General features: G+C 53.1%; 2 protein-coding genes across 9 annotated transcripts in view; one reads left to right on the top strand and one right to left on the bottom strand.

Annotated features, from left to right (window-relative positions):
* Mideas (mitotic deacetylase associated SANT domain protein) overlaps positions 1 to 23,980 on the top strand; it is a 127,008-nt gene that overhangs the window by 80,813 nt on the left and 22,215 nt on the right. For 5 of the 7 annotated variants that reach the window (XM_021246511.2, XM_004837224.4, XM_004837223.4 and 2 more), the window contains one exon: positions 22,227 to 23,890. In XM_021246511.2, the coding sequence (XP_021102170.1) occupies positions 22,454 to 23,890 (1,437 nt within the window). In that variant the 5' untranslated portion in view covers positions 22,227 to 22,453. Of the gene's footprint in view, positions 1 to 3,282; positions 3,462 to 22,226; positions 23,891 to 23,980 lie in introns of those variants that run through there. The other 2 variants (XM_087195082.1, XM_004837222.4) reach the window with 1 other exon arrangement.
* On the bottom strand, positions 74 to 4,195 carry LOC101722481 (uncharacterized). 2 transcript variants are annotated; one of them, XM_013067282.3, is made up of 3 exons: positions 3,822 to 4,195; positions 2,699 to 3,413; positions 74 to 361 (listed from the first exon to the last, which is right to left on the bottom strand). In XM_013067282.3, exons 1-3 carry the CDS (start codon positions 4,004 to 4,006, stop codon positions 203 to 205), a joined length of 1,059 nt encoding a protein of 352 aa, XP_012922736.1. In that variant the 5' UTR covers positions 4,007 to 4,195; the 3' UTR covers positions 74 to 202. The 2 variants fall into 2 exon arrangements, with proteins under 2 accessions (XP_012922736.1, XP_087051212.1); XM_087195086.1 differs by having other exon boundaries at positions 2,699 to 4,195.

Raw genomic sequence — 23,980 nt, 5'->3', positions numbered from 1 at the left:
TGTTCACATAAACACACCATGTGTGCTGGGCTCGATGGGGCAGTGGAAAAAGGACAACAATGCGGACTCAGGGCAGGTGGCTGGGTGGCGAGACCCTGGCTTCTTTAGACGCTTTTATTTTTCTTCTTCATACCAGCTTTGAGATATAACTCACATACTTAGAAGATTTTGAACACTGGTGACGGGCCACTCTGAGTAGAATTCAGAGAGCTGAGTTGTTTGTCAGGAAGCCTTTGAAATGCCATACTGTACCCTCACTGGGACCCAGAGGATGGGGTCCTGCCAGAGAGCTTTTCCTCCTGGAGTCTTTCTTTCTTAGCAGACAGCTTCTGGGAACTGGCGCTCTGTACTCCATGCTTTCCTGCAGTTTGTAAAGAAAGTGGGTGGTGGAGAAACTATCACTCTGTGGGTACGTTCTTGGGATCAGCACCTTTCACCACAGCCCTAAAAGGTCACCTTGGTTGGAGGAGGGACTGGGGCATCTAAAACCAAAATTTTCACTTCACATGTCAGTGATTCTGCACTGTCATATCCGCAGCAAGACTGACCTCCAGGGCTTTCCCGGAAAGGCCAAATCTTTCTTTACACATCCTCTTCTGCTGGCAGTTGGCAGGTAGGTACATTTCTCTGCCAAATGGTGGCTTTGGGAACGGTCTTGAGCCCTTGTCCCCTGCACACCCATGTGCCCTTTTCCTCTTCTCTCTGAGTTGATTCACATTTAGAAGTTTAGTTAGGGTAAAGGGAAGGGGTGTGCTGCTTCACAGTGAGCAGGGCTCCTCCAGAGCCACTGACTTCTCAGTTCTTGTGCACCCTGCTACCTGCCTTCACTCCCTGGGCTGCTCCTCCGATAGGCAGCTCCTTCTGGGACAAGAAGGAAGTCCCAACGGGACAAAACTGAGGAGTGCCCTTTGGAGTGGCTCCCACTCGCCCATTCCCTGGAGGCTGGGCCCTGGCTTGCAATGTGGCAGGCTCTTCTAGGAATGTGCTCCCCAGCCGGGTTTTCTGGTTGGTTGGGAATGTCCCTGGGCTGGTCTGCACTGGCTCACAGAGGCTCCCTCTGGGCTGGCCCCAGGCCAGCTGCAGGGGCCGGTCCTTTAGGACAGGTCAGGATGGCTGCAGATCTGCAGAAGAATCTGGCAGCTGGGGCCCTGGAGATGACGTCACTCTGCTTTTGTTTCCTTCACTTGGATGAGTTATCAGTGGGAGGGAAGAAACTCAGCAAATGGAAAAGCTAAACGGCTTTACACTGAGCCTCTGCCAGGAGTTCTGATGGTCCAGCCTCTACTTGGGGGTCTGTGGGCCTGAGCACTCCAGTCCCTCAATTGCTTGCTGCCTTACTCTGTGGGAGATTGGAAGAAAAGCAGAGAGATGACAGATGATTGGATTGCTACCTCTCTGAACCCCAGTGTTTTCATCCAGAGAGGGATAAAACTGTCACAGAGTGTGGCTCAGTAGGCTCAGCAGGCTGTAGGGCAAAGTGCTTTGAGACCTGTCAGGAACAGTACTGCCACAGTGAATTCTAAATTGAGGAGCCTGGGCTTTTCTGTGTAGAAGGTGGTTTTCTGACTCCATTCACTTTTTACAACCACAGAATCGTGGATCCTGAAAGAAATTTAAGAGATCACCTGGTCTTGTCTTCTGCCATAATTATCAGTATTTTGTGGATAAGACTGTTTTAAAGGTCCTTATTTGGACATCTATCATGACATGGGACAAGTGAGTCCTTTACCTTTCTCTGGCTGCAGCATGACTTCCAGGTGCATGCAGGTGCTTCAGCAAGTCAAGGGGCAGGAGAGTGGAAAGCCATGGCCCTTAGAACAAGTGTAGTTTGTGCAGAGTTTCTAGGCAGAATGTCCTACAAGGCTTAGGTCTAGCAGGCTCAGGGAGTGTGTGGGAATCACATTCTGCTGTCCTCCTTGTTCTGAGAACGCCAGGGATGCACTTGGCTCTTAGGACTGGCCATAGGGGAAAGGAGCTCCCAGGACACAGTGTATTCTTTGGTGGCTTTTTTCTTCAGAGAAATATCTCCTTCTGACTCATCTTTTTAAAAAAAAATCATACACTAAAATATACTGAAGAGCAGGATTACCTCTGCTGACTTTTGCCTGGCCCTGCAAGACCTGAGCTGCAGAAAATGTTTCACATTTTCCCGACAGTCAGGCAAAGAGAAATCAGGCTTGGACCAGAAAATGATCAAGGGGCTATTTACAGAAGACAGGGGAAATAGTAAAGCTTCCTAACTCAGGTCTGAGTTGCTGGACTTCTAATGGCCTTGTGGGCCCTCAACAGGGCCTGGGGCCGGTTTCTCAGTTACCTTTACAGCACTGGAGGCTGGTGAACCAGAAAGTAAAACTCGGGGAGGCTGTTAATAAAGTGCATTGGAGAAGACTGTGCATGATTTATCATATCCAACACCAATTTTCTTTGTGGAAGAAAGCTACTTGTGCCTTCCCCAAAATCACACACACACACTGTCTCTCTGTCTCTCCCTCTCTCCCTCTCTCCCTCTCTCCCTCTCTCCCTCTCTCCCCCTCTCCCCCCCTCCCCCTCCCCCTCCCCCTCCCCCTCTCCCTCCCCCTCTCCCTCTCTCCCTCTCCCTCTCTCCCTCTCCCTCTCCCTCTCTCCCTCTCCCTCTCTCTCCCTCTCTCCTGGCAGGCTCCATGGGTTTCCAAACATTTCGTCACCGTCTCCTCCTGACCTTGGTGTGCAAGGAACGAGCCACATGGCTTGTTGGTTCCAGCAAAGCCAAGGGGGCGCCCGCCTGGGCTGGGGGAGGGTGGCACCCTACTCCGGAGTAGAGGTGAGGTCCGCTGGAAATCCCCAGCCCCGGCCGCCCCCGGAGGTTTAAAGACGCCTTCCTCGGCCTTATTTGGTCGCAGGAAGTGGGCGGCGCTGGGCCTGCTGGCTGAGAGGCCGCCCCGAGACAGTGGTGCTGATGAAGTGGTAGAGCTGGTTCCTGCTCCTCGCGGTGCTGCGCGCGCCTGCTGGCTGCTGGGCACTCTGTGCACCCAGCCTTGAGTTGTGCAATCCTTTGTAGCACGCCAGAGTCGTCCTCCTTCGTTGTTGCCTCTCGCCCTCTTTTTTTTTTCCAAGCTGTGAGCTCAACCGATGAGTCAGAGCCGTGCAATCCTGACACTGCATCGCAGGACTGGGGGTGACTCGAAGGGAGGGAGAGCGCTCGCGAGTCGGACAGCACGGGCGCGGGGTGCACCGAGGTTTCTGCGCCGTCAGCGAGCGGGGGTGACAGCCTGCACGTCCCGCCAGGGCCCTGCCAGCAAACTTCCCAGCTTAGGGAGGCGCAGGCTGGCGGAAGCCCCGCGAACGCCGCAGGGAGGCGACGGCGCCTGTTTGTTTTTAAAATCGGTGAGTGCGTGCAAGCGGCTGGAGTCCCGGAGACGACCGAAGGCGGCGGCCTGCAGCGGAAGGGGGACAGTCGAGGTCGGAGCTCCAGACAGAGCGGGGTAAGTTGGGGTGCCGAGCCGGTGCCCAAGCCCTGCACGCGGCAGGGGCAGTGAGGGGACCCGAGCAGCGTGTGCAAGCAGTGGCCTCCCGCCCCGCGGGCTGCAGCTCTGCAGGCACGGCCTGGAGCTGAGGCGCAGGGCCTAAGGGCCGCCCCGCGCCAACTCCTGCGGCCTGGGCAGCAGTGGAGCAAGTGTGCGGGGATATGCGTGGACCGCCAGCAGCCCGCCCCCGCGCGGCCAGTAACCCGCGCCCGCCCGTAGCTGCGAGTGCGGCGCAACCTCCCCGTGTTTGTGCTGCTACGTAGCTCGCTTGCGGCCCCCGCCCACCAGAGCGCGGCCCGCAGGCAAACCCTTCCAAACCTGCCGGCCTTCGGCGGCTCGGGAACACCATTGCTTCCTCCTCTCGCTCGAGCCGAGCGAAACGTGATGTCTGCAGGGACTGGTTGGGCTGATGGAGCCCAGGCCCTGGACGCATGGCGGGGGGTGGGGGTGGGGGGTTGCGAGCTGCTGGAACGTGGTGTAGGAGCCCTTTCTCCTGCCTGCATGCTCCGGAAAGTGGGCAGGGCCAATGTGTCCGCGCTGGGACTTTGGGCCACCGAGGTGCAGGGGGCAGTGAACTGGGGCAAGTGCAGCCAAGGCCTAGACTGGAGCTTCGAGCGCGGGCGGGCCGCGGGCGAGCGAAGAGCCGCCTCGCCTCGCGTGCCCGGCACTGCTGGCGCACCCCAGACCTGTCATGCGTCTCCCGCCCCCGCACGCCCCTCCGCAGTGGCCAGTCGAGCCCGCGCGGCACCTGGCCTGGTACTGTGTTCCGTAGTGCCTGTTGAGAGTGCTGGAGAGGGGAGGGTCTTTGGTGGAGCGCCCCCCCCCCCCCGCCGCCGCCGCCGCCGCCGCCGCCGCCGCCGCGCGCGCGCACACACACACACACACACACGTGTGGATCAGATTGCCTCTCTGGGCCCCCTACCCAGGCCTCCAGGGTAAGGCTGAGGGGAGTGCTGAGGAACCTGCTGCACCCTGCAAGCCTTAGTACCCAGGAAGACCACAGGGCCACAGGAAGGGGTACCTGCCACCCAAAGTGGAGGCCACCAAGTGTCCCAGGCGATTGTCCACCTTAAGCTCCTGGAAAGATGAAAGGGGAAGATATTTGCCCCATTTAAAACTTTGTTGGCTCCAACTTCTGTGGTTACTTTCCTGCTTCCACCATCCTACATAGGTGAGAGCTGTGTACCAGCCAGTGGAAGGGGCTGGGGGAGCACTGGCTGGCCATGGAGGTCACTGTGGCACCTGTGTGTAGGGGATTCCTGTTGGCGGCTGTGGCTGGGGAGGGCAGAGGGTGTCTGACTTCCTCCGGGGCGCTGGGTGGGGGGGTGTCTTGGCTGACCTGTCCCTGTAGCTTCAGGACAGAGACAGGAGGTCTGGTGACAGTGGGAGGAACTGCAGTTCTTCTTCCAGCTTCACCAGATCTGTTGAGGGTGCAGAATCTCCTCTCTTCCTCCAGAGCCTCTGAGGGAAGGTGTGGTACATGCTCCTAGGATCAGAGAAGTATGTCCTTTCCACAGGTGTTACATGGCTTCAGAACCGAAGGGAAAGGACAGACCTTTCCAGGTTAACAATCTGTGGATCCATGTTGCACAGGGAATAATAAGGGTATAAACATTCAATTACTGTGATAAATCATCTCATCGCATGGCCCTCATGCAGTCTGCACTCTAATTGGATTGGGCTCTGGCTGGTTTCTCTGGTCCGTGTAGCTCCCAAGGGTCAAGCTGGTGAGGAACCTAGAGCAGGCTCCCCGAGTTATCCAGCCTTCACTGGGCCAGCCTGCCCACTTCCAGTGTGACCATTTGGAACACTAGGCAGAACTTAGTTCCCTAGAGCTGTCAGCTTCTTAACCCCAAAGAGTACTTGTGGAATCCTTACAGGGTTGAGAGTTTAACTTTTAAGCAGAGATCTTAAAAATAGCCCCAGTGTTTGACCCTGTAGACTGCTGCTTTTAATAAATGGGAGGGGAACAAAAGCAGCATGTAGTTATGGCTGTAGCAGAGGGCCTCCTGTGGCCGCAGAATCCCGGGAAAGACTACTCAGGAGCCAAGACCTCAAGAAGAGGAGGGGAGTGGCAGGAGGATGGCAGTTTCACCAGGTATAGTTTCCTGGAAGGAATGGGCCCAGTTCAGGAATCTCTGGCCTTGGTAATTTCTGTCTGTTGTGTCTTCCAAAAGAAAACCTTGCTCATTGCCAGGTGTGGTGGTGCATGCCTATAATTCCAGCTACTTGGAAGGCAGAGGCAAGAGAACCTCAAGTTCGAGGGCAGCCTGGGCAATGTAGTGAGATTCTGTTCCAAAATAAAAAATAAAACTGGGGGTGTAGTTCAGTGACAGAGCATCTCTGAGTTCAGTCCCCAGGATGAGAGAGAGAGAGAGAGAAGGAGGCAGAGAAGGGGAAGGAGGGAGGGAAAAAGAATGAGAATATTTTGCTCTTGGTGGGGTGGGTTGGGCACACGTAGGTGGAAGACTCCTGCTTAGCCCTTTAGTCCTGCTTTGAGCACCATTCCTGAATTTTTTAGCCTTCTGAATGCTCACTGTCCCCTTAGGTAGTTATTTGTATGTGTACTATTGGATGGTGGTCAAAAACATAGACTCTAGGCTAGAATCTTTCTATCTCCTTTACCAAGTTTCTGTGAGGACTCAGTGTATGCAGAATGTAGCCTGTACTCTAGTGTAAGCTCTGTATTGTTCTGACACTGCCTGGCATCCAGTATTTAGTGCATGTTAGTTGAAGCAGTGAAGGATTTTCACCGAAAGAAAGGCCTTGGCATGTGCAGGAGGGCCTGGTGAGTCCCTGCTGCTGGGACCTCTTCACATTGCACCATTAGTTTCAGAAGGATCCGTCCACCACAAGTTGGATTCTGGAGTTGGTGAACCCCATTTCCTGCCACTGCCCTGTAGCTGGCCTTCTAGAGGCAGTCTTGGTCATCCTGATGCCAAGGGGACCTCAGAGTGAAAGAGTTGTGCAGTGTCCTGCCTAGGGATCTGCTGATCTGGGCATTTCCATTGTCCAGTCCGGGTTGGCACCTTCCCTATGTGTGTGTGCGTGCACTGGTGCCAGTACAAGAGCAGCTCAGGGCCTTCATTCTTCCCTGACTCACTGCAGGCCGAAGGAAACTCAGCCAGTAGTTGCATTCACTGAGAGGAATTGCTTCTGCACATTAGAATTCTGGACTGTGTGGGGCTGAAGGAAATTGCACTCTGGGCTGGGGCTAGGTGGAGTATGCTGAAATCCCAAGTTCTTACTAAGGGATCTGCATTTGCATTCAGAATAGCATTCAGGATACTCTGAGACTGTGAGCTCATTTTATGAATCAGAACCATTACAGCATAACTTTGGTGCTGGAAACTGCTCTTTGGAATCCAGATCACCCTCCCTCCAACCCCAACACACGCACACTTACTCTGGCTCTCACAGGTCACACAAGTGGGAGCAATAACAGTTAGTGGGGGGATTAATTCAGATTCCAGAACCACACCCACACTCAGAACACCATTCCTGGATGGTGTGTGGACGGGCACCCTGGCAGTGACGGTGAAGGAAGTCTAGAGATTCATGGGAATGAGGCCTGGGCAGACTTAAGTTCATACTCTAGCTTTTCCATTGCAGCATGTTTTGGGGCATTGTGTAACTTTCTGAGGCTCAGTTTCCTCACCTGTAAAATGAGGAGGATTATAATACTTCTTAGGATAGCTTTGAAGGTTGAAGAAGATTATGCAGGCCAGATGGTTGGTATCATTTTACTAGTTCCAGGCCCAGTTCCTGTTGTCTTTTACTCCTACCAGGGAAGAGGAAATGAAGAGTGTCCTGCTTGTGGTAGGAGAACAGTATCCCAGGACACTGGTGCTTGTGCAGATGAAACTCATGAAGTTTTGTTTCTAACTCCTTAGGCCCTGTGCACAACTGTGTGACCCACTGCCCCCAGAAGGTCCCAGCCCCTGGCGTCTGCATGCCTTTGCAAGGGCCTCTGTCCTTGCAGAGGAGGGTTAAGAGCTCAGCTTCTCTGAGATCAGACTGTGCTCTGGGGAACCTATCTGCCTGCCTAGGCCTCAGGCTAAATTGCTCTTGTGGGTAGGCTCCAGGAAGGCTGCTTTCTCAGCTAAGAAACCCCCGTGTCTTTGGGTCACCTGAAGCCTCCCAGTGTGACCTAGATGGAGGTTTGGGGAGGGGGCGGGAGGGTAGGCGGGGACACCATGATATTCTCTAAGAAGAAAGTTGCCACATGTCAGAAAAGAGCTAAGATTTTGCTGGATGGGGTGGTGGTCTCCCTGTGGGAGGTGGTTGCTGGCTGTGGTTTGTGGGGACTGGTAGGGGGAGTGGGACTAGAGGCCTGTGGCTTGCAGATCTTGTGCTTGCTCTTCCAGGAATGCAGTCTCGTGTTGTGGGCAGCTGGGGAAGGTGTTCCCTGTTCTCTCTGCCTTTCTCCTCAGCCACAGGGTGAGAGCGTTTTTTTCTAAGCACTGCTTCTTCCTCCAGGAGTCTCTAGAGGGAGAGGGGAGCAGCCAGGGTGAGGTTTATCCAGGGCAAAGCTTGGTGAGAGGGCAGTGCACCAGGCTTGCAGCTTAAAGGGGGTTCTCTCAGGCCACCCAACTTCTCTGGTAGTGGAATCCAGAGAGGAAGGAATGTGGTGAGGGTTTTTGTTTCTCAGCTTTTCCCGATAGTTGGGCAGACAGTGGCTCCAAATCCAGCCCACTATTGGCAAAACTTGCCAGTTCTCTAGAAGGGGAGGCCCCTGGAGCCCAGAAGGGAGCTAAAGAGGTGACTTGCAACCAGAGTGTGTGTTGGCTGCCTCTTCAGCCTCCTCCCAGCCAGCAACAATTCCTGGGGCAAGCACCTGGCTCCTCACCTGACCTTATTCTCTCTGAGGCCCCAGCTGGCCACGGGTCATAGTCCTGGGCTCCCTATCTCTCAGGAGTCATCCAGTGCTGGAAAACACTCAGAGACATCTAGTCCTGCTCCTTTGCTTTCAGGTAAGGAAACCAAGAGGCTGTGAGTTGCTTGAAATTGCCAGAGTCACTACTTTCACAGGGGGGGTGGGGGGCAGTGAAAAGAGAGGCTGTGTTTGTGACCTCCCCAGGATCCCTGCCACTTGGAAGTTGGGAGGGTTGCTTCAGTACAGGAAGAGCCCAGAGGAATACTGTCTCGGGTCCTGGGTGTGGCTCAGCTCCCAGCTGGCTCCATAGTTATTTATTTGTCTGTTTGTGTGTGCATGTGCGTGTGTGTGTGTGTGAGTGTGAGTGTGTGTGTGTAAGTGAGCTCTGTGGTTGAGAGGCTGGATCTGAGCAAAAGCAGTACTCACACTATGTCAGCTATGCAGCGCACAGATTGGGCTTTACAGGGACAGTCTGGAGAGGAAGAAGTGGGGCAGAGGCCCCTCTACACGGTGGCTGCTGGTACTCTTTCTGTCCCTGCTGCAAGCCTGCACACTTGAGCATCAAGAGCCTTTCCATGTTGTTAGCAGCTGCCTTTCCTTGCTGGTTCTGGGCAGAGAGGTGCCAAAAATAACCAGGCAAGCACTTGTATTTGTGGGACACATTCACTGTGGTGGTCTCTGCTGCTTGCTTTCTGCAGGCCCTGTGTCTTTGCCCTCACCCCGCTCCTACTTCCTGTGCCCAGCCTTTTCCAGCCTCCTTCAGGCTGTGATACCTTCCCATTTATTGCTGCTCTTAGAGTAAGTCCAGGAGAATGGTGGCTCATCCTGGGGGGTCTGGAAGCTCTGCCAGGTACTATCTTGGAAATACTCTTGCCCCACTGTGTCCCTGCAGGCTCCGCTGGCACAGCTGAGTCCAAAGGAGGCCTGTGCTGCGTGTGCTGTGGACTTCTTGCCAGCCCTCTCTCCTCGGTCTTTAAGCCAGATGCCCTTCATGCTTGCAGAGCCCAACATGGTTGTGGGACTCCTTGTCTTTTTGTCCTATGCCTGTCTGGCCATACCTGCTGTCAGCCAGCTGTGGGGTTAGGTCATTAATTTTATCCGAGGGTTAAAGACTGAAAATGAGCCAGATGTGGGGGGATACATGCCTGTCATTCCTGTACTCTGGGGGGCTGAGGCAGGAGGATCACAATTTCAAGCCCAGTCTGGGCAACTTATTTTTTATTTTTTTATTTTTGGGGAACTTACTGACTTAATGAGACCTTGTATTAAAATAAAAAATATAAAAGGTCTGGGAGGGCCAGGGATTTAGCTCAGTGGTTCCGGCGCCTGCCTTGCAAGAGCAAGGTCCCGAGTTGGATCCCCAGTACATAAAAAAAAAGTCTGGGAATGTAACTCAGTGCAAAGGACCTGGCTTTAATACCCAGTGTTGCCCCCCCGCCCCTAAAAAAGTCTTATAATGAGCTATATCTGCTCATCTTGTCGGGGAGAGAAATCACATTTATTGAGTGCTTACTTTGTGCCAGGCACTTCATCTTTATATTTTATTAATTCCACAATAACCATTATTTGTGTTTACTGGTAAGGAGCTCAGGGCTCCCAGAGGCTGATGATGGGAGAAGCTGGTACATGTTCTCTGTCTGACCCTTCCTACCACACTTTTCCCAGTGACTACTTTCCTGTGCTTTACCCTTGGAATGAAGTGCTGATGGCATTAATTTATCCAACACAAGACACAGGGCAGCCAGCAGCCCAGCTGAGCCATGGGCCTGCCTCGAGAGGCTCAGCTGTGGGTGTGGGGATTGCTGGAAGAATCACTTGTGCTCAGGAAGAGTTGAAAGGCTTGCTATAGGCCTTGCAGGGACCTTCCAACTGGCTCCTCCTCCCCAAACACACCCTCTGCAGTCCTGAGAACAGCTTTGGGGACCACAGGCTGGGGTAGGTGGGATCTTGAGTTTCCCTTCCTAGCTGCTGGGATTGACCCCAGGGCCCATCATTCCTGTTGGCTTGGCCCAGATCCCAGAGAGCCTAGTTGGTGTGTACTCGGGGCTTGGGCTGAATGCTCTGCCGGTGCCTAGTGTGCTGTGCCAAAGGCCTCTGGGTATATTTCAGGAACAATGAAGAATAAATCAACATAGGAGAAAAAGGCCCTACAGCAGCTGCTCAGAGTCTGGAGAAATGCAAGGAATGTACAAGCATTTGGCAAAGGTCCTGTATCTTGACCGGGGCCTGAGAAAGGGCCTGACTCTAACTTGATGGTCAGGCAAGTAAAACAGTCAGCTCTGTATGTGCCCTCTGCAGACCTTATAGGGGTCTCAAGGCAGCCATGCTGGAACCCTCCTCTGCTGGTCACAAGTTACCAAGCTTCTTAATCACTAGCGCTGTTGGGGAGCATATCACCTCCACTCTTCACTCTCACTCCAAACCAGTGGATATCATCCTAACCCCCACTGTCACCTACCAGGTAGGTGTTGGCCCTTCCTAGAGCTGGTTGGGCAGGGCAGCCTGGGCTGATGAAGCTTGGTAGTCTTAACCCCATCCATATGCCAGATCCCCTGCTTTATACCCCTGCTGCAGAGAACATGAGCCAAACAAATGTCAAGGACCAGCAATGCCAGATCTGAGGTGGTGCCAAGTGTGAAGTCATCTCTTTGGGAGCTTCTGACCTCAACTCTACCCAAGTAGTTATGCATGTGTCCTTGGGCAGGTGACAACGGGTCCATAGTCACTTTACCTTTCAGGGGTTCAGTTTTATCAGTGACAAAACAGGAATTTCTGCTGTGATCTTTGGAGTGCGTGGGCACTATTTGTTTTCTCTGTTCAGGATGTACCACAAACAGCCTTTATTTAGGAATTTAAGCTCCTGGGAGAAGAAGCCCTCTGAGAGGCCCATGCAGAAATGTGGGTGCCTATGGCTGGGACTGGTGCTCAGTGTCCTGGAAGGGGGGCCATTGGCACTAATAGGAACCTAGGCATAGAGTTGCTTAGACTCAGACTTCAGGGTGCCAGGGAAAGGGATAGGATCCTGGGCCCTGGGGGGTTTTGTGGGCATTTGACAAGCAAAGGAGAGTAAGGCTTTCTTTTCTTTCATTTTTCATTATTGGGAAAACTTTTATTTATAAAAATTAATTTTAATGATACACTTTTGATATACATAAAGATCACATCATAGAAAACTTGTGCCTGTACATAACTTAATATGTCTTGAAAGGCTTTATTTTCAAAGAGCTGTTGGACAACTGTACAGGGTTGGAGGGTGTGGGAGGACTGGGGCTTCTACTTGCCGAGAAGATGCTGAGCCTTTCACAGATAGTCCAGGGGTGGGAATCACTGTAGTCTCTTTTTAGATCTGCTGGGCCTCTCCACCTTTCTCGACCAGCCATACTTCCAGAACATTATGGTGGTTTTCAGGCCAGCTAAAGCTACTCTTCACCAAGCAAGTGTGAGCAGCCATGAGGCTTTTGTTGTCTCCTGATTCCCGTGTCATCCATCCCTGACAGCCTGGCAGGGCATTGAAACAGGAAGCTAAGCCTGAAACTTAGCGAGGGAGTTTGTAGAAAGAGCTCTGTCCTGGCCTGGCCTCTTTCTTCCTGTGACTTTAGGCGAGTGATTTGACCCTGGGGTCTTTTCAGCTTCCTGGTTTAGAGAATAATACATAATATGCTTTGCCTTTTGTGAGGATTAAACAAGGTAATAGTAGAAGTCCTGTATTGATGGAGCCTTATTTGTGTGGTGTTGGGATTAACCTTGGCTCCAAGCTTTGGCTAGTGTCTTACAAGAGATAGGGCCTACTGAAATGGAGGCATGAAGTATCATTGGATTTCCTGATTCTTGGGCCCTGTTATGCTCCTGGCTGTGTGTCTTCAGGCAAATTTCTTTCCTGCTCTGGACTGCTGTGTGGAAGGAAGTATTAGACTGGGTGATTAATAACATCCCTTGATATTTGGAATCTGTTCAGGTTTCCCAGCTGGGCCCTGCTTTGCCACCTTGTCTACATAGTATGAGGCCTTTATTCCAGAGTGAGGTCCTGCAGTTCCCAGCAGGTCCTTCAGCCTGCACTCAACACCTGTATCCCCTGTAGGCTTTCCTGGCTGGCTTCCAGGGGCTTCTATCAGTGCCCTAAGTCTGGGGAGGAACCTGTTTGTTTCTGCCAGGCTAGGGCTCGATTGTTTCTCGAGAAGAGTGTTATATATACCACACTCTGTTTGGAAACACACTCAGGAGAAGCAGCCACTCTTCGAGGGAACAGGAGGAAGGGTAGAGTCCATGCTGGCTTCCTGGTGTTCTTACATATAGCATTCATTCTGAGCCTACAAGGGCAGTGGAAAGAGCAGGATTTTGATAGCAGACAGTAAGTATTTGGAGTTTGCTTCTGGCACCTTTAGCTGTGGTTCCTCAGTTTCCTCTATAAAAAGGGGAGAGTAAGACCCCTCCATGGGAGGTTTGTAAGGATAAATTATGAAATAGGATATGTCAAATGCCTGGCTCAGGGAGGTCCTCTTGTCAGTTAACACTTTTCTTTTGGGAAGGGTTTGCATTTTGGATATTATGTAGACTGGCCATGGAAGCCATTTTTCCATGGAAAAGCAGGGCTGCATGACAAGCTCTTGCAATCCCTAAGGCCTCTCCACCCTGTAGCTGTTTTGATTCTGGGATCAATCTTGGGGCCAGGATCAGTGTGTCTGTTGTGAGACATGGGCAAGGAGCACTGAGTCCTTTGCAAATGTTTGAGATCTGCTGTGCAAAAGGTATGGAGAACATGGGCTGGGAAAGGAGTAGCCTTTCTGAGCTGGGAGGACTAAAACAAAGTTTACTGTAAATCTCTCAAATTTGTTACTTGATTTCCAATTTCAACCCATTTTAGTCAAATAAAATACGTGATTTCAATTCTTTTTAATGTGTTGACTTGTTTTGTGGTTCAATTTATGATATGTCATAGAGAATGTTCCCTGTACTCTTTTTTTGTTTGTTTTTGGTACGGGGCATCAAACTTGGGGCCTTGCGCTTTTGAGGCTGGTACTGGAACCACTGAGCTAAATCCCCAGCCCTGTTCCCTGCATTTTTTTTTTTGGTACCAGGGATTGAACTCGGGTCCTTGCGCTTGCACAGCAGGTGGTGAAACCACTGAGCTAAATCCTCAGCCCTGTTCCCTGTATTTTTAAGAAGGGTATATTCTGCTGTTGTTAGGTGAAGTATTCTAATCTAATTTAGATCTAATTGGTTTATAGCATTTAAGTTTTCTTTTCCTTGTTGATCTTCTGTTCAGTTGTACTGTCCATTATTGAAAGTGGAGTATTAAAGTCTCAAATGATGATTGTTGAATTATCTGTTTCTCCCTTTAATTCTGACAGTTTCCGCTTCATGTGTTTTGGAGCTCTGTTGTTAGGTACACACATGTTTGTAATTGTAATAGCCTCTTGGTGGTGGACACTTTCATATTGCAAAATGTCCTTTTTTGTCTCTAGGAACAATTTTTTTTGTAAGGTCTATTTTGTCTCATATTAGTATAGCCACTGCAGCTCTCTTTGGGTTGTTTGCATGGTATCTCTTTTTTTTTTATCCTTTTCTTTCAACCTATTTATGTCTTTGAACGTAGTGCCCCTTGTAAACTGAATGTAATTGGATCATCTTTTAAAAATTCTGCCAACCATTGATGAGTGTTTAATATATTTAAAGTAATTATTGATAAGGTTTTAGGACTTATGTCTGCTATTTTGTTATTTGATTTGTATGTCATGTTTTATGTTCTACTGTTCATCCATTACTGTCTTTTGTGTTAGATAGATTTTATTTTTTTGGTACTGGGATGAAACCTAGGGCTTTGCACATATCAGGTAAGCATTCTGGTATTGAGCTACATTCCCAGCTCTTTTAATTCTTTATTTTGAGATAGAGTCTTGCTAAGTTGCTCAGGCTGGCCTCCAATGTTTGATCCTCCTGCCTCAGCCTGTGGAGCAGCTGGGATTGCGGGCATGTTGTGCCTAGCTAAATAAGGTATTTTTAAGTATACCATTTCTTGCCTATAAAATGAGAAAAGGAAAGTAAGATTGAATGAGATGTTATCTGTGATGCACTTAGTAAAGTGCCTGGCAAAAGCACTCCCTAAATGTGAGCACTCAGTTGGGTGTCAGGCACTACAAGCACTCCAGTCAGCCCTAGCTCTGAGCAAAATGGGGCTCCTGTCTGCAGGGCAGGACATAGCACTGTAGCAGATAGTTTCTTTTTGAGACTGGGAGATAGGAATCCTGGGAAATGTCACTATACCAGGCCCTGACCTTCAATCTCTTCCTCTTGCAATTCCTTTCCTGCTCCCCTGTCCTCCCAGCCAGACCCATGAACCACTCTGTCAGGGTGGGTCTTCCTGCACACCCTAAAGTGTGAGAACCAGGCTGCTCAGCACCAATGCAGATGGGCAGCAGAGGGTGACACAGAGAGACCTGGATTTCCGCCATCAGGCTTGTCTTCTCGTTCTGACCCCTGCTTGTGTGCTCTGTGATCTGGACAGGTTACTTTTCAGAGGCAGCTTTTGCTCATTTCAGCAAGGAGTACTGTACATGATTATGCAAGTAACCCCGACTCATATACCTTGGGCACACAGATGGTGCCAGTGGCCAGTTTCATGTGGTAGTTGCTTGTTACAGAAGTGTTTCTTTGTTTCCTCTGTTCCCCCTGCCCCACTCCTGCCTCTTAAGTTCCTTAGGAACCAGTGAGTAGCTGCTCCTGAACCAGACACTTGATTCCCTGACACGCAGTCCACCATCCTCTCCACTGGGCCACACTGCCTCAGAGCAGAAACAGAAGGGAAGTGAAGAAGCCTTGTGGGGTAGTGGTGGAATAGGTTGAAGATTCAGAAGGGGTGAGAATTGTTTGTGCCAGTGGCCTGCCTAGAGGTGGCAGGCCTTGAACGAAGGTGGATTATTAGAGGAGAGGCATGGCTTCCAGGCAGAGGGAACAGCTCCAGGGAGGCTCAAAGTCAGGGGGTTTTGTAGGGGCCACCTGTTCCTTGTGTTTTATCTCTAGCCCTGCATTATATTTATCTCGAGCCACTTGCATTATGATTAATGTGTGTTCTGTGTCTCTCTCTGACCACTGGATAGGGAGCTCTGCGAGGATAGAAGCTGTGCCTTGTCTCCGGTGTCTCCCCAGAGCCTTGCCTGTAGCCAGCATGCAGCAGATGCTTGTTGTTGAGTGGATGGAGGGGCCTAGGCAGACAGACCCCTAGGGGCCTGCACGGTTGTGGTGGTGTGGCGCATAGTTGGGGAGCCGGCTGGGCGGGGCTATATTAATGGAGGTCCCGGTGCCTGGCCTGTGTATCTTGGCCCAGAGCCAAGGTTGGCACTGAGGCACTCAGGCATGGACTCCAGAGAGCCCTATCCTAGCCAGGTCTTTCCAAAAGGGGAAAGGGGAGCTGGAGCAGTGTCTGGCAGCATGAGCAGTGTCTGGGCATTAAAGGGCATCGTGAGGGGACAAACCAGGTCCCCAGCAATGCCCAGGAGACTTCACCCAAGGTTCAGTCACCCAAGGACATGGTTGCTGGCTTGTCTGTTGCGATTCTTGTAGAGAGAGCCTCCACTTTTTCCTGCTGAGTCCCAAGTCCTGTGGAGAGGGGGTTTCCTGGACTACCCGTGATCCTTGGTGGCCCTTGCGCAGGAGGGAGGCAGCCGGTCAGTCCCTTAATGTGTAGTTAGAAACTCAGCCTGGAGGCTTAGTCCTCTGCTGGCTTTGCCCATGACTTTGTTTCTCTCTGCTTCACTGACCCCTGCTGTAAAAGGGACCTTGTTCTCCTGGCCTCTGAGGACATTCTGTGGGTATTTGTAGGGCAGTTGGGGAGAGGGACGATAAAAGCAGTTGCCTTGGGCTGGGGCTATAGCTTAGTTGTAGAGTGCTTGGCTAGCATGGATAGGGCCTTTGATTCCATTCCCAGCACTGCAAATAAATAAAATAAAAATCAATAAAAGTGAATACCTGGGTGGAGGAAGTGTCTCATAAAGGAAAGGATCCCCTTCTCACACCTCTTTAAAACCACCTCAGTGTTGCCATTTTTACTGCCAAGCTCAAACTGCAGCCAGCTTGATCCCTGGCTAGGCTTTGGGAGCCTGACCAGCTTTGATGGCTGAGACCCCGGGGACTCCTGTCCCCCAAGTCTACCAGCCCGGGCTCTGCATGTCAGAGCTGAAGTTCAGTCCAGGGAAGGGGTGATTCAGGGACTCTGTGGATTGGGAATGGGCAGGACATAGGCCTGTTGCCTTCTCTCTTCTGTTCCCAGGGCAATGACACTTGTGGGAAGCAGGTCCACACCTTTTGCCATTGGAGCCTTCTATTTCTTTTTTTTTTTTTAGTACCGGGAATTGAACTCGGGTCCTTGCGCTTGCGCAGCAGGCGGTGGAACCACTGAGCTAAATCCCCGGCCCATTGGATCCTTCTTACTGGTTTGCAAGTCCCTTAAGAGCAGGGCCTCTGTGTCTGGTGGTTTGGAGAAATGGGATCCTTTGCCCTGTTTGTTAACTCCTAGTTGGGGGGTGGCATTCAGACAGCTACTCTGTGTTTAGAAGGAAGGTTTATGTACAGCCTGGGCAACTCTAGCTGGCTCAGTATGGCAGTTCCAGACCCTGTCTGACTGTAGCCAGAGCCTCAGATAGCTGGGAGAGAGCCCTTCAGAATGTGAGGACTAGGAGGGCATCTGGGCCATACTGGTCCCCTTGTCACATTGCCCTGGCGTCCTAGCCAGACCTTGTTTCCTTCCTTCCCTCCTTCCTACTCTCCCTCCTCCCTCCCCTCCCCCTTTCTCTCTCCCTCCCTTTGCTGAGCAAGCTTTCTACCACTTAGCTACATCCCCAGACTTTTTTAAAATTTTGAGACAGGGTCTCAATAAATTGCCCAGGCTGGCCTCCAACTTTTGATCCACATGCCTCAGCCTCCTGAGTAGCTGGGATTATAGGCATGTCCCAGCCTTGGTGTTTTGTGTTCCAGCCCAGCCATGTCAGGGCATAAGGTAAACAGATCTCAAGGCTCTTGTTCTTGGCCATGGTCTGGCAGGGGTGGGAAGTTGATACTTTTACAGGTGGCCTAGGTGTAGTGGCTCATGGCCCAGTCATTGGAGAAAGATTGTATTCAGCTCTGTTGGAAAGGGCCTGGGCTGTGAAGTGGGGTGTGGTCCGAGGCTGGGCCTTTTCATGTCTTCTCAGCCTCCTAGGGAGCTCTGCTTTGCTTCTGGAATGGAGATTAGCCTCAGGACCAGGCAGGGGCCTAGGCTGGACACCTGGCTGTGAGCAGCACCTCTGTCTGGGCTTGCTCTAATTCACCTTGGTTGCCGCCTTAAATGAGCATCCCACGAGCCACCTACAGACAAAGTGTCAAAGTCTGCAAACTCTGCGCCTTCTGCTGGGAATGAGGAAGCGGGCACCTGGGACTTAGTGTGCTGAGCATGTGGGGGTGAGGTCAGGCGGTGTGATGAACTCGCTGCAGTTCCTGTCTCAGCCTCAGGGTCAGGGGAGCTTCCCAGAGGAAGCCGTGTCTGAGACTTGAAGGATGAGGAGGTCTTGGCCAGAGGAAATGAGTGGGAAGGTCTCACAGGCAGTGGTACATCTTCCTCAGAGACCTAGAAGCAAAGTGGGAATAGCATGTTGCAGGCCCTGACTGTGCAGCTCAAGCATGGCATGCTGAGAGAGGTGGCCGGAGCCTAAGACCTTAGGGTCTTGTGAGTGCGGTAGGGAGTTCAGACTTTGTCCCAGGACAGCTTTTTTGGTATTCACCTGGAGCTCAGAGGCTTGTTGGAGCCTGTCTTTCCCTTGGGGGTGGGGGAGATGCATGAGCTTCAACCCCTGCTTCCCAGTGCTAAGTTAGCAGCCCTGGGGTGGCCCAGGTTTGAGAGCAGTACCTTGGAGCACAAGTCTCCAAGGGTGTTATGCAGTCAGGCCTTACCTCCAGGTCAGAGCTGAGTACCTGTGGCCACTGGGGTCAAGCAGAGCACCTCCTCCCTGGCCTGTGTGACCTTGGCTCATAGCAGTCTTTTTTCTCAGATGAACACAGTGAATGTCCCAAATGGCTGGAGGGTGGCCCAGCCCCCTTAGTGGCCACAGTCTGGCCTCTTGCCTGTGATGAGGGCTCACTGGAATGTCCTGGGTGGGCCAGTGTTGGACATGCAGCTGGGACACTGATGGCACTTGGGAAACTATATGTGTTGGAGCTGCCATCCCTGCAGAGCACGGTAACCAGAGCACAGAGTACCTAAGGCCTTTCTAGCACCTTCTCCTAACGTGTCTGCAGAACCCATTTTTGGGTTCAGGGCTGCTTTTTTTCCTTGGCTCACACTGCTTTCTTCTGTAGAGGAAGTGCTTCTTACTATAGATGTTTTCTTGGAGGCCTCATAGTTCCTAAGCCACTGATAATGACTCTTGGCCTTGTCTTCAGCCCCCGGGGACTCATGATGCTGGTCAAGGACTGGTTGCAGCAGAGAGGAGGCTGGAGAAGGGAAAAATGAAGAGCGCTTGACAGTTTCTCAGAGTGACAGGATGGGTTGCGAGAATGGGGCCCTTGGTGCTGTGGGTTTCCTTTTACAATGTGCTTGCATCCGTTGTCAGAGGCCTGCGGATGATCCTGGGGCGAGCTGCCTGCAGGGGTTTCTCAATATCTCCTCTTCCCTGCACCTCTGGAACTTGGCCCAGTCCATAGGTTGGCAGCCTTTGGAGAAGGTGGCTTCTTTCCTCTTCCTTGCTGTGAGGAAGGCCAGGCTGACTTCCTTCCACTTGAGGGAGAGGAGTCGGGGAGGGGCAGAAGAAATGGAGGAAATGGCTCAGTCCTGTTCCTGGGTCGCAGGCTGGGAGATACCAGTGGGCTCCCACAGCTGGAAGTTGTGCCCCCCCCCCCAGCAACCAGAACTGGGCCAGGGATGGGGCTGCAGGGGTGGGGTTGTAGAGGTGGAGTTGCAGGGAGGGTTAGGACAGCCCAGGCCCAGGGAGTGGAGGAGGTGTTGTATCTGGCACGCTGCAGCTGGACCTCACAAGCCTGCTGGACCCTCTGGGGTGTGGCCCCTTTCCCGCTTCCTGGAAGATGAGTGTACTGTAGAAAGGTGTGTGCAGTAGGACCCGGGGTCTTAGTGGTGTGTCATGGGGATGAGGCATAAGAGCTTGATCTTGGAGAGGGACATCTGCCTTTAAATCCTAGCTCGGAGACATAATTATGTGTGACTATGGCAAGTTACTTAGCCCCTCTGAGGGGGCTAAGCTTACCTACAAAATGGAGGTTAAAAGAGCAATGCCTGCCTTATAATTCGATCCTGGGAATTGAAAAGAATGCAAAGCACTTAGGACCCTCCTGGCACAGGCACACTGTTATTATTGCTGTTGCCATTCAGTTCCCTCAGCCTGGGTGGTCCCCTCCCCTCTCTGCCTAGATTCCCAGGCATCTTCCACTCTTTTCATCCCTCAGATGATGACCTTTCTTCTCTGGGGAACCCAGGCCTGGTGTCTGATCCCTGGCAGTCTCAGCTCTCTAGTGGGGGTGACAGAGAGGCCTCTGCAGCAGGAAGCTTCTGGGTTGATTCAGCTTCCCCTAAATCAGGCCTGCAGGTTTGTTCTGAACTGCAGAAACCTACTTCGATGTCCTGAAAGATGACCCTCCTTGATGTGCAGGAGTGTGGGTAGGAGGCTGAGCAGCCGAGCCCAGCCCCTCCGACCCTGCATCTGGCCTCCAGCTTCTCCTGAGCAGGAACAGCCAAGTCCTGGAGCCCCATTCACAAACACTACTCTTGTCTCCCCCAAACCCTGCACTAGGTATTTAAGTGGCCATTCCCCTGCTGGGGCCTCTCTATCAAACATTCATGGCACATGCACCCAGGCCTGCCTGCCACGTGGGCCTCTCCTTGCTTTAGGCCCAAGCCCATGCTGTGGCTCACAGGGTGACGGGGTGGTGATGAGGGAAGGCATGGTGCATGTGAGCACCCCAGAGCTTGTAGCAAGCCCCTTGGAGGCACGTGGGCCTCCTGGGCTCTCAGCCACCCCTCCCTGACTTGCTTCTGCAGACACATACTATACTTCCAGTTCACTGGGCTTGAGTCTCCTGAGGAGAGGAAGAGCCACAGTCCCACCCTGTGGCCTCACAGAGACCCATTCAGTCTGGGGCTGGCTTTTGGGTTTCTGCTCTGAGTTGGGTTGGCTGTCAGGGAAAGAGAATTTTAAAGCAAGGAAAAGGGATTTGCTCAAAAGATTGTGTCATCGTCGTCCCCGTCTCCCCCCACCCCTCCCCCCGCTTCTTTCCCAAATCACCTCTCTCCTGCTGAATGTTCTGCTGGTCTCTTTCTCACTCCCTCTTGGAAACTTCCGTAAATACTGACAAAGGGATTGCACACCAGCAGGGGCTCTCATCGCCTTTTGGGTCCTGGGCCCAGCGCCGAGGAAGGAAATGGAGGAGGAAGTTACTCTGCTTCTGGGTGCTGGGTGAAAGTGAAAGACGAGGAGGGGCCTCCAGTGAGTCACACCAGGCAGGCTGGCAGGCCTGGGAGCAGGGCTGGAGCTGCGGAAGCGTGCAGAGGAGCGATAGCACCAGACAAGGGGCTGGGCCAGCACTGGTGTAGACAGGGCTTTTTACCCACCCAGCTCCTGCCCTCTGCTGGTTTCTTGCTAACAGTGACCAGGAGCTTCCAGGGAATAAGGTCACCTGGACCTGCAGATTTATTTTCCAAAGCAACCTGAGCTTGCCACCCCGGCTGTCCCCTCCCGATCCTAGGGACCAGGACCAGAGTATTACTTTGGCACTCCCAAGGAACCCACTTTCCCACTCTCACCAGCTTCCTAGGAGAAAAAAATCTTTCTGAAGAAAGAAAAAGTCTTTAAAAAGTACATGCGAGCAGCTATGTCAGTTATAAAATAGAGGCCTGGATTCTGTTCTGTAGCTGGATCAGTAGAGCAGCCCTTTAAAAAAATCAGGTTAGAGGGGCTGGGGTGTGGCTTGGTGACAGAGCAGGTACTCAGCTTTTTTGAGGCCCTAGGTTCTATCCCTAGCACCCTCCCCCAAAATCAAGTTATCAAATCAAAACTGAGCGCTTTCATCATGACATCATGGAGAAACCTTCTGGACTTAAGTTCTAGCAATCTGTACCCCTCATGTCCAAGTTAGACTGTTGGCTCTGAATGCCAGGGTCTCTTTAGCACTTGGAGGGGGGGCACCCGCAGCTACTGATCAGCTACTGGGTTAGATTGGGCCTCAAGCCAGCCAGGGCTGCAAAACAGGTTCTGTGCTAGTTGAGAAAGACTGTGGTAGCCAGAGCCTCACCCAGCAGCTCTTCCCAAGGGTGGGGCCTCACCTACATGCCTCTGTGAGCCTGGCTCTGGGCCCTGGACTCTGAGAAGCCTTGCTGAGGCTGTACTGGAGGGGTGGCTGTGCTGGGAATGAACCCTGTCCTTCCCACTTCCTGTGTCTGGGATGTGCTTGGAATGTCAGGAGGAGGCACTGTCTGGGCTCTGGTGGGAAGCTATTGCATAGACAGATGTGCAAAGAGGACCCAGCCTGACCACCCAGGGGCCTGGGGCCTGGTTTAAGAGAACAAGAGAGCTCAATGTAGCCTTTTCCCAGCTTGCTTTGGGTCTTAGGCTGGATGTCAGCCCCACTCGCCCCCTCCCCATGTGCCTTTGTGCAGTGTACAGATCACACCAAATGCAGCAGTTCTGGAGCCTAACCAGGGGCTGGTGGCACAGAGTGATGGAGTATCTCAGCTGCTGAGTCTGCTGCCTTCCTGGCAGCTCCCCTGTGGGTCCCAGCTCCTCTCTCACCAGTGTTCCTGTGGAACCAGAAGGCCTTGGGGTGCTGACACCAGGGATCTGTAGCTGACAGTGTCACTGCTGTCCCCTCTACAGCCTCCAGGACCCTGTGGAGCATCATGAACTGGGAATAGTAGCCACGAGCCTCTCTGGAAGAGGAAGGAAGAACAGGTCTTTGCCCGTGCCTGACTCCACTGTCCAGCATCTTTGTCTGATCCCACTGTCCTCACTGTCGACAGGACCAGACTTCTAGCAGGATCTCTTCCCAGGGGATGGGCAACTGGTGAAGTAGTTCTCACTGCTGGGGCTCAGTTGGCCACACCATGAACCTCCAAGCCCAGCCCAAGGCTCAGAACAAGCGCAAGCGTTGCCTCTTTGTTGAGCAAGAGCCAGCTCCCAAGGAACAGCCGCCTCCCCTGCAGGCCCCACCGCAGTCCATCCGCGTGAAGGAGGAGCAGTACGGGGGCCACGAGGGTCCGGGAGGGGCTGCCTCCACCTCTCAGCCTGTGGAGCTGCCGCCTCCCAGCAGCCTGGCCCTGCTGAACTCTGTGGTATATGGGTCTGAGCGGAACCCAGCAGCTATGTTGTCCCAGCAAGTGGGCTCAGTGAAGTGGCCCAACTCTGTGATGGCTCCAGGGCGGGGCCCAGAGCGGGGAGCAGGTGGGGGCGTCAGCGACAGCAGCTGGCAGCAGCAGCCTGGCCAGCCACCACCTCACTCCACATGGACCCGCCTGTCCCTCTACGGTGGACCCAAGGGAAGCCCTCATCCCACTGTGGGGGCCTCTGCCTACTATAACCACCCTGAGGCACTGAAGCGGGACAAAGCTGGGGCCTCACAGCTGGACCGCTATGGAAATGCGGTGCGGCCCATGATGCCACAGAAAGTGCAGCTGGAGGTAGGGCAGCCTCAGGTGCCCCTGAACTCTTTCCATGCAGCCAAGAAACCCCCAAACCAGACACTGCCCCTGCAGCCCTTCCAGCTGGCATTTGGGCACCAGGTGAACCGGCAGGTCTTCCGGCAGGGCCCGCCGCCCCCCAACCCTGCTGCCTTCCCCCCGCAGAAGCAGCAGCAACAGCATCAGCATCAGCAGCAGCAGGCCGCCCTACCCCAGATGCAGCTCTTTGACAACTTCTACTCCATGCAGCAGCCGCCCTCTCAGCAGCCCCAGGACTTCGGCCTGCCACCAGTAGGGCCACTGGGGCAATCTCACCTGACCCACCCCAGCATGGCCCCTTACACCTTCCCCCACAACCCAGATATGAACCCAGAACTGCGCAAGGCCCTCCTGCAGGAGGCAGCCCCGCAGCCTGTGCTACCTCAGCCCCAGATGGCCTTTCCCCGCCGCTCCCGCCGCCTCTCGAAGGAGGGCATCCTGCCTCCCACCGCCCTGGATGGGGCTAGCACCCAACCTGGGCAGGAGCACACAGGCAATCTGTTTCTTCATCATTGGCCTCTGCCGCAGCCACCTCCCAGCTCCCTGGGGCAGCCCCATCCCGAAGCTCTGGGATTCCCAATGGAACTGCGAGAGTCACAGCTGCTGTCTGATGGGGAGAGACTGGCACCCAATGGTCGGGAACGGGAGGCTCCTGCCATGGGCAACGAGGAGGGCATGAGAGCAGGGGGCACAGGGGACTGTGGACAGGTGCTACGAGGTGGGGTGATCCAGAGCACAAGACGGAGGCGCCGGGCATCCCAGGAGGCCAATTTGCTGACGCTGGCCCAGAAGGCGGTGGAGCTGGCCTCGCTGCAGAACGCAAAGGTGAGATGAGCACTGGGGCCAGACCTGGCAGGGGCTGGGGGGAAGGGTAGCAATGCCACTGGGCTCACAACAGTCTTTTCAGTTCACCGA

Source organism: Heterocephalus glaber, unplaced genomic scaffold (assembly GCF_053883595.1).
Source record: "Heterocephalus glaber isolate CG9 unplaced genomic scaffold, H.glaber_assembly_v1.0 deba00001608, whole genome shotgun sequence".
NCBI classification, from domain to species: Eukaryota; Metazoa; Chordata; class Mammalia; order Rodentia; family Bathyergidae; genus Heterocephalus; species Heterocephalus glaber.
Note: the sequence above shows the minus strand (reverse complement) of the source record. Positions and strands in the feature narration are given on the sequence as shown.

Coding starts and splice junctions, on each gene's coding strand:
- LOC101722481 (XM_087195086.1), bottom strand. CDS start 4,006: ATGCAGGCAGGAGAAAGGGCTCCTACACCACGTTCCAGCAGCTCGCAA. Junction 362..2,698: donor CTCGTTCCTTGCACACCAAG/GTCAGGAGGAGA, acceptor TACAAACTGCAG/GAAAGCATGGAGTACAGAGC.